Source organism: Teleopsis dalmanni, unplaced genomic scaffold, assembly GCF_002237135.1.
Source record: "Teleopsis dalmanni isolate 2A unplaced genomic scaffold, ASM223713v2 unscaffolded_contig_1022, whole genome shotgun sequence".
NCBI classification, from domain to species: domain Eukaryota; kingdom Metazoa; phylum Arthropoda; class Insecta; order Diptera; family Diopsidae; genus Teleopsis; species Teleopsis dalmanni.
This window is the reverse complement of record NW_024032404.1, coordinates 1-10,031: the sequence shown is the minus strand read 5'-3', so window position 1 is coordinate 10,031 and position 10,031 is coordinate 1. Positions and strand designations below refer to the sequence as shown.

Sequence of the window (10,031 nt, the reverse complement as noted above, 5' to 3'; positions counted from 1 at the left end):
GTCTGACAACAACCACCGTAAGAGCAGTTCAATTTCGGAAAGTTCGCTGCTGCTATTGTGACTTTTCGACTTCGTCAAATCCCTTGCTGTTCTCAAGTATCTACAATTGTTTCAATGGCAACGGCAGAGCCAACCACTACGGCAGAACTGTCAGAACTAAAACAACAGCGAGCCTCGACGAAAGCGAGCATTTCAAGGATCAAGACGTTCGTCAAAGGAAAGAGTAATTCGCTCTCACAACCAGAACTGAAATGTCGACTAGGTATTTTAGAATCATATTTTAAACAAATCTTAGCTTTTCAGACGTTGATCGAGAAATTAGATGCAACTGACTCAGCTAGAGATGAATTAGAAGACCTATACGTTTCCACCAAAATATTAATCATGTCTCAACTGCAGGAAGAGGCCCACAATGCATCAGTGCTAGACGTAACAGCAATGATGCCCACCTCAAGTAAAAAATTACCACTGTTAAAATTACCTACATTCAGTGGTAAGTACTCGGATTATAACAATTTTATTAATTCGTTTCTCCAAATCATACATAGATCGCGAAATATACCTCACAAATATTGAAAAATTTAATCACTTGCTGAACTGCCTTACTGGTCAAGCTCTAGAGACAGTACAGGCATTTCCTATTTCGAATGAAAACTATCCAAAGGCTCTGGATAGGCTTAAATCGCGCTATGACAATAATAGCCTAATCTTCGCCGAAAATATCGCGACACTATTTGATCTACCAGCAGTATCGGGTCAGTCAAGCCAACAACTCCGTAGTCTGGTAAACAATGCATCCGCTTTGTATGGTTCACTCTGTTCGCTAGGTACAGAGAAACAAATATGTGAGGCTCTACTTATCTCGTTAATCATGCAAAAAACGGACGCAATTACACGTAGGAAATGGAATGAATCGCGTAACTTTGACACATTACCCAGTTGGGAAGATTGCTCAAAATTGTTGGATAGACATTGCCAGTTTCTCGAATCACTTGACAGTGGAAACGGCAATCAGTCATCATCACAACGTAAACCTAATAGTCTTAACTCCAAGACTAACAGACGCTCAAAACAATACGCATTTGTTGCATCTACATCTAGCAATTCTTGCTCATTTTGTTCTAGCAATGAACACCTAATACAGAATTGTCATCGTTTTAAGGCACTGGAGGTGGTTCAAAGGTTTGAAAAGGTGAAGAGCCTAAAACTCTGCATAAACTGCTTATCGCCACGCCATCATGTGGTTAATTGTACATCAACGTTTAAATGTAAGGTTTGCGCAAAGCCACATCACACTCTCTTGCATCATTCGCAATTGCCAACGAATATTAAGAGCGCGGGATCATCACGACGCACAGAACACGCTGCTATGCCCAACGACAACGTTGCCAGCCATTCCCATCTTAATATGTCATCGGCCGAGCAAATAATTCTTGCCACGGCATTGGTTTTAGTGAAGGATTCATCGGGAAGTTATCAAGTGGGTAGAGCCTTACTTGATTCATGCTCTCAGGTCAACTTCATAACGGAGGAGTTTTCAAAGAAGCTTAGTTTAGCAAAACATAAACATCGGTTGCATGTTTCCAGTATTGGTAGTTCGTTGACCAACATTAAGTATCAGATGCTCACATCAATCAAATCTCGTCATTCAAATTTTGAACTTGCTTTAAACTTTGGTATTACGAATCACATCGCATATCAACCAAGTTCTGAAATCGATATATCGTCGTGGAAGGTTCCACCAAATACACCTCTCGCCGATGAGCAATTCTTTAAATCCAAGCGCGTTGATCTTTTGCTTGGAGCTGAAAGTTTCTTTGATATTTTGTCTGTCGGTCAAATCAAACTAGGTGAAAATCTTCCAGTACTTCAAAAAACACTATTAGGATGGATTGTATCTGGCAAGTACAAGGGTCAGCCATTTGCATCACCAGCAGCAAAATGCCTATTATCAGTTGAAGATACAGTCTCCGATCAATTAGAAATGATGTGGAAGATAGAGGAAGTGCAATCGGCTTCAAAATCATGGTCACCAGCACATGTTGCGTGTGAGTCATTATATCGTGAAACGGTTCACCAAAATGCGATGGGAAGAATTGTCGTTCGGTTACCATTCAAAGATTCACCAGATTGTCTTGGTTTGACACACAATATCGCCTTGCGCCGTTTTTATTCTGTAGAACGGCGATTGTCATCTAATCGTGCACTGAAGCAAGACTATCAAGAATTCATGAAACAATATCGAGAGCTCGGACACATGACGCGTGTTGAGACTCCGAAAACCAACGAACCTCATTATTATATCCCTCATCATTGTGTTTTAAAACCGTCGAGCACTTCGACCAAGCTGAGGGTGGTTTTTGATGCGTCATGTTCAACAACTTCGCAACGTTCATTAAATGATATTCTACTGGTCGGCCCGACAATTCAGCCGGAGTTATACCTGTTGCTACTTCAATTTCGTTTGCACCGATATGCCTTGACGGCTGACATTGTTAAGATGTACCGACAGATACTGATAGATGAACCAGATCGAAAATTCCAATATATTTTTTGGCGAGATACGGAGTCCGATCCTGTTAGTACTTACGAGTTGAATACAGTCACTTATGGTACTGCATCAGCACCTTTCCTAGCAACCAGGAGTTTGCAGTATTTGGCGGACAAATTTGAAACACAATACCCAATAGGCGCTGCACTCATTAAATCATCGTTCTTTGTCGACGACTTCTTAGGTGGAGCAGATTCCATTGATCAACTCACCAATATCAGACATCAGTTAACGGCCATTCTACAGAAGGGTTGCTTCGATCTTGACAAATGGCATTCAAACCATCATGACTTCATCAGCGATACTACAACAAAGAGTTTGAATCTTGATACAGATACAGTCACCAGCGCTCTAGGCATCAAGTGGCACCAAATGCAAGATGTTTTCCTATTTTCGTTTAATGCGCAACCAGGTCATATTGTAACAAAACGCACCATCTTATCCCTTGCGTCTTCATTATTCGACCCGCTTGGATTACTAGCACCGATCATACTCGTAGCCAAAATTATGATGCAAGAATTGTGGCTTTTGCGTGTGGACTGGGACGAGTCAGTCCCTCAAAATCTTCACTCAGCTTGGAAAACATTTATTCAAGATCTTACAACGCTTTCATCGGTTAAGGTGCCGAGATACTGCCTATCCATAAACTATCAACAGGTTGATGTACACGGTTTCTGTGACGCTTCAATACGCGCATATGGTTGCTGTATATTTCTCCGATCACAAAACACATCAGGTAAGGTGACGGTCAGGCTATTCACTGCAAAATCCCGTGTGGCACCTATAAAGCGGAAGTCGCTACCTAAACTAGAACTCTGTGGTGCCTTACTTCTTGCCAAACTGTATCAGAAGGTCCAACCAATATTTGCGCAATTTAAGGGTGACACGTTTTTTTGGACTGATTCACAGATTGTATTACATTGGTTGAAGCAGCACTCATCAACCCTGTCTGCATTCGTTGGCAATCGAGTAGCGGAAATTCAAGATATTACCGCAAATGGGCAATGGAGACACGTTCCTACCCAATCCAACCCGGCAGATGTTGTGTCGCGCGGCTGTAACATCCGCCAATTATCAGAGTCTTGTTGGTTTACGGGGCCGGAATTTTTGTTACTCGCTGATAAATACTGGCCGCATTTGAAATGTCACAACCTGGATATGGAAGAAGTCAATAAAGAGACGCGAAAGGTTGTATTCGTTAACACAAATGAAGACAACTACGTATTACAGGTATTGTCAAGATATAGTTCATACACTAAGATGCTACGAGTAATAGCGCAGGTACAGCGTTTTTATCATGTAACCAAGAATAAATTGAAGAACGGAGAATGTACCCTCCAACCTATTCAGCTACAAAAGGCATTGCACTGTATTATTTGGGTCATCCAACAGCAATTCTTCGAAATTGATATACAACGCCTACAACGAGGGAACCCAGCCAAAGGTACATTAAAGCATCTAAATCCCTTCCTGGACAATGTATTCGGTTATCAATTACTAAAGGTGGGAGGTCGCCTCGAGCTGAGTGACATCTCAGTAGGCCAACGTCACCCTATTTTGTTGCCGAAGGGCTGTTATTTTGTGGAACTTTATGTTCGGCATATACACTTGTGCAACTATCATGCAGGCGCACAAGCACTAATTGCCCTTACTCGACTAAACTTCTGGATAATTAATATTCGAGAAATTGCACGCCGAGTCGTGCACTCGTGTATTCACTGCGTGCGTTATAAACCCAAACTACTTAATCAAATGATGGGTAATCTCCCAATCGAACGCCTCACTCCAAGCCGTCCATTCGCGCGTACTGCGGTAGATTTTTGCGGTCCGATATTAACGTATCTCCGAATTCGGGGACGGGTTCCATATAAGACCTATATAGCCGTGTTCGTTTGTTTGTCTACAAAGGCAGCTCATCTAGAAGCCGTGTCAGACTTATCTACGGAGGCATTTATTGCAGCACTGAAAAGGTTAATCGGTAGACGAGGGTTACCATCAGACATCTATTGCGACAACGCCACGAACTTCGTTGGGGCTAACAACAAACTAGCAGAGTTAAAAAGAATGTTTTTCGAGAAGTCTAATCAAGTGATGCTGCAGACCTTTTGCAGCAACCAATTCATAAATTTCAATTTTATACCGCCCCGAGCACCTCACTTTGGAGGTCTATGGGAAGCGGCTGTAAAAAGCGCGAAAGGCCATCTGTATCGAACACTATCAAATACTCGATTCACCTTTGAGGAGCTTGGAACAGCACTGATTGAAATCGAAGCTATCTTAAATTCGCGACCAATCACACCTCATTCTTGTGACCCGAGCGATTATGAAGCGCTAACGCCAGCACATTTTCTTATCGGTGGGCCGCTCAAAACTTTATCTGAACCAAGTCCTCAGTATGAAGCTGCTTCATTAATTGATAAATGGTCTCGTATAACCGCAGTCAAACATCACTTCTGGCGCAGATGGTCTAGAGACTATCTGAATGAGCTGCAGATACGCACCAAATGGACAGAAGAACAATCTAACATCACCGAGGGGGCTCTGGTTTTAATCCATGAAGACAATATGCCTCCACAACGCTGGTTGATGGGCCGAATCGTGCATTGCATCAGGGGTCCAGATAATTTGGTTCGTGTTGTTGATGTGCAAACCCCAAAAGGAGTAATACGGCGTCCAATCCACAAACTCGCACTATTACCAATTGAAAATCCTTTCAAGGGGGGCGGGATGTTAGAGCGGTTAAAGTCAAATTGTTAATATTGTAGGATTCTGTAGAATTATTATAATTGATGTGTTATATGATTTATATATTATATTTTATTATATTTTAATTTATTTTAAATCATATATTGTATAATTAAATTATTATAATTAATATATTATATAATTCATATATAATATTTTATATGGTTAATATATATGGTTAATTAATTTATCTAACTAACCCTGTATAAGATGTAATCAAACCAACGGTTCTAAGTCTTGTTTTTATTGCCTTTTGTTTTTGCGCTCGAGATGAGCAATTTTTTTGTTATATTTTTTGGGCTGCAAGTAAACTCCGTTGGTTTGATGCTGTCTCTTGTTTTTCGATCGCGAACGTGTCAACACACGGGTACACATAAAAAAGTGATTAAACAATCAATAACCGAAATTGTATAAATTCAATTGTATAAATTAAATGAAACCAAAACCCAATTCTAAAAACGTTTATAATTTACATTGTGTTAAAGAAATTGAAATAAAGATCATAAAACCCAATTATAAAAACGCTTATAATTTACAAATTGCTTAAATAAATTACATACATATGTACATACATATATTTTGGTTTTAAGTTATATACAGTATGTCAAGAATGAGTTTACACATTGAATTAAAATTCACTTTTTTAAGTTATAATCGCAAAAAGACTGTTTTTTGTTCAAATATAAAGATTTTTGATAATTAATTTTCAATAATTATTAAATTGAGAATATGAATATAAAAAAAATTTCAATAGTTTGTTGTAAAATAAACGGAATCTACAACAAAAACAAATCCAACATCACTTTTTGACTTTATTTTTTGTCAAGTAACTGTTTGCACAAATAATATAAAGTTCCCTAATACAAACTTTATTCAATGGAAACAGTGTCATATAATGTTTTAAGTATTAAATATCGTCCTTTGTTGTATCTTTGATATATTACAGCCATATTATTTTTTATGGAATTTCTAGCATCCTAGCAACATTTGCTTTGTGCTTTGAGTGATTATGGCGATAATATTTAAACCGCGACTTTTGCTTTTAAATTGCCAAATATGTTCGCATTTTTTATCAAATGACACTCCAAACTACTCTAATATTTTTGGGTCTCCTTATATAAACCGAGTTCCTAGTGCTTCTGCTTAGACTTCTGCCTTAAACCACACTCCGGTAGGTCTCATGCAAGATTATAACATCGATTACTTAACAATATTTTGGGCAAAATACAATACATTTCTATCAAAAACACTTGAAAAGAGTTTATTTCGCGTTATGGCCCGCCGCTCTGTTATATAAGAAACAACAACAATATATTCTTCCCTAAGTTCTCTATTATAGATCCTGATCAAAATTTTCCAGTATTTTCATATTTTCGTCATTATAACATATTTTGTATATGCTGTAAAAGTTGGTCTCAACGATAATTTTATACTTCGGTTCTAATCTACTCTCGTATTTAGCTAGATTTAAAATATTATAAATAGTTTTACACATTAGTAAAATATTTTTAATAGCTGTGACACATTTTTTCGTCAAGTGTCGGTTATAATACCTGGACTATTCTACTGTGTCATTTTACATTAAAAAATATTGATATTTAAGTTAATAAATTAAAAAAATTAGAAAACAATAACTAATTATATATCAACATATCAGGCAAGAATCAACGCAAGGCACCAATTACGGTAAATTTACCGCACATAGTTTAAATAATGCAAAATAATGGTAAAATACAAGTTGTGTTATCACTTACTTGAGTCTGAAAATGATGTGGGATTTGTTTTTGTTGTAGATTTCGTTTATTTTACAACAAACTACCGAATTCTTTTTTATATTTACATTCTCAATATAATAATTATTGAAAATTGATTCTTAACAATCCTTATATTTAAATAAAAAGCAGTGTTTTTGCGACTATAACTTAAAAAAGTGAATTTTATTTCCTTGCGTAAACTCATACTTGACATACTGCATCTATGTAGTATGTATGTACGTATATAGCATCATTTACAAATGCAGAACTTCGTTATTCCATTTTATTTGTTTAAATTCAAATTGAACCAGTTAAATAAGCAAATCAAATACTCTGTTAATAATTTTATTTAATTATTTATTATTAATAATTATTATTATAAATAATAATAATGCAGATATTATATTTTAATATTATATATTAATTATAATTTAAAATAATTTTAATATAATTAAATTCTTTTCCAGCTCAGCTGTAAGTAAGTACATAACTTTACTCTTCTTTTATTGTTACTGTTGCTGTTGCTGCTGCACTATTCCACTCTTCTTTTATTGTTGCTGTGGTTGTTCTTGCTGCAGTTGGTGCAACTGATGGTGTTGCTGGTGCAACTGATGCTGATTCTGGTGCAACTGAGGGTGTTGCTGGTGCAGCTGATGGTATTGCTGCGGTTGCGTACAGTGCAACTGACGGTACCCATTGCCACTGTGGTGAACTTTGGTAGTGATACCATGGTGCTGGCTCGCACTGTTGAAATTGCGGCCCACATCGTTGAAGCTGCGGCCCGAACTGTTGTTGTTGCAGAAGTTGCGGCTCGAACTGTTGGTGTTGCGAAAGTTGCGGCCCGAATTGTTGGTGTTGCGGAAGTTGGGGCCCGAACTGTTGAAATTGCAGACGGTTTGGCCCGCACTGTTGAAGTTGCGGTCCGAACTGATGAAGTTGCGGTCCGGACTGTTGAAATTGAGGCACACAATAGTGTTGTTGTAGCCCATTATGCTGATATGGTGAACCACAAGTGCGGCTTCTTAAAACGCGTCTAAGTTTTGCGATAATTTTCCTTTGTTGATTATCTGAAATGTAAAGTTATAATTAATAAATTTTTATTTTTATTTACTATTTATTTATTTTAAAAATTTCGATACGGATGATACTTACATATTTTCTTCTGGTGGCACTAAAAAAATGAAATAAAAAATTTTTATTAAATTGAATTTTAAACAAAAACATATATCAAATAAGAACTAATAATTTTTATTAGAATATGTAATATTTTTTAAATTATTATTTATCTTACATGAACAGAATAAAAGTGTTAGTTGCTTTTTATTTTTCTTAATTGATTTAATACAGTTACCATCCACATAAATATTGCCAACATTTCAATATTTATATAGAAAACAACTATATAAAATAAATACCAAAAATAAAATATCAACTAACGTTTTTTATTTTATTCACGCTTTCATCCCATATCTAAGCATTTTGCAAGGCTCATACGTAATTAAACAAATTTACAAATAAATTTTACTTACGGAGCAGCCGCAATGGCCTTGGGTGTTCCAAGGATTCTGAAAAGAAATTAAAATTAGACAATTAGTTTATATTTTACACTTTTTTATACATAAATTTTATTTTAACTATAAATACACGTTAAACACATTCTTATAACAGGAAATACGTCGACTCACCATGGTGTTTGCTCAACAATAACTGAAGTTTTCAAGTTTTTGCATTTACATTGTCTGTATACATTCTCTTTCCTTTGTTTGTATTCGTGTAGAGATCGGCATTTACCCAGCGGGACTTTCAGCGCTGAGGGAATCGATTCCCTCAGCGCTGAATGGTAATGCCTAGCGCTGATTATTCAAATGAAACTCCTAATTACTTTAACACGTGCATGTCATTGCGGGCAAGCGCTGAATCGTTCGATTACCTTTTCAAATTTGTAATGCAACATTTCAGCGCTGACATGCTCGCTTACCTTTTCGAATTTGTAATGCAACATATCAGCGCTGACATGTTCGCTTACTTTTTCGAATTTGTAATGGAACATATCAGCGCTGACATGTTAGCTTACCTTTTCGAATTTGTAATGCAACATATCAGCGCTGATATGTTCGCTTAAATTTTCAATTTTACCTATGCTATTAATTTTTAAATAAAATACTATAAATTTTTTTGAATAAATTATATTTTATATTTATGTTTTATACAATTAAAATATTAATATTAACATAAAAAAATATAACATACTTATATAGATGAATATTTTTCTGGAAATTGTTACTAACACCTTGAAGAGATTTCCAGACTCGACTTGATCACTTGTTCCGGCTTACCATCTGTACTTAAAGCATCTGTAAATACAAAAGTATGTTATTGTATACGCTAAAGTTAATTATGTACAATATACCATACCAAAAAGTGCTGCTGTCACATTCTCTAACGCTCTTAAGGACTTCTTGCCTTGGGTACCATTCTCCAAAATTCCAGGAAATTTTTCGCGTAATTGGTTGTTTTTTAATAACGCGTCTCATTGATGCAGTCTATAAATAACGTTATAGATGAAAAGAAATGTATGAATTAGTAAAATTGTTACATGTGAATATATTAATAAGTTGAAACTGAAAGTAAGAAACATATATAATTTAACTTACAACTACTTCAACGGCAGTGATTTCTTCATTAAATTGAATTAAATCCTCCTCAGTTTGAATTGTAAAATTTTCCAATTGAAACAGCTGACTACATGACTACAGCTGATTACCCCTTGCTTTAGAATGACTGCATTCGCAGCACATTGGTCAATTAATCGTTCTTGACGCAGTAGCTTCTACATAATACAAAACAAAAATTACAATTATCATTTTAAATATATTTACTTAATTTTCCATATACTTACAGTGAGTTTATGTGAAATTACAAATTATATTTTATTTAAATTTTTGTTTTTTATTTGATTTTAAAAATTAAAAATTGTTCAC

General features: G+C 36.0%; 2 protein-coding genes across 2 annotated transcripts; one reads left to right on the top strand and one right to left on the bottom strand.

Moving 5' to 3' along the window:
* The first annotated feature begins 384 nt into the window (after positions 1-384).
* Positions 385-7,020, top strand: LOC119663871. Its single transcript, XM_038073471.1, has 4 exons — positions 385-454; positions 549-1,811; positions 1,887-5,280; positions 6,954-7,020. The coding sequence occupies exons 1-4, from the start codon at positions 385-387 to the stop codon at positions 7,018-7,020; spliced, it is 4,794 nt and encodes a 1,597-aa protein (XP_037929399.1).
* Positions 7,021-7,449: 429 nt separating this feature from the next.
* On the bottom strand, positions 7,450-8,801 carry LOC119663872. The gene is made up of 4 exons (XM_038073472.1): positions 8,736-8,801; positions 8,580-8,615; positions 8,203-8,221; positions 7,450-8,117 (listed from the first exon to the last, which is right to left on the bottom strand). The coding sequence occupies exons 1-4, from the start codon at positions 8,736-8,738 to the stop codon at positions 7,543-7,545; spliced, it is 633 nt and encodes a 210-aa protein (XP_037929400.1). The 5' UTR covers positions 8,739-8,801; the 3' UTR covers positions 7,450-7,542.
* Between the last annotated feature and the right edge of the window lie 1,230 nt (positions 8,802-10,031).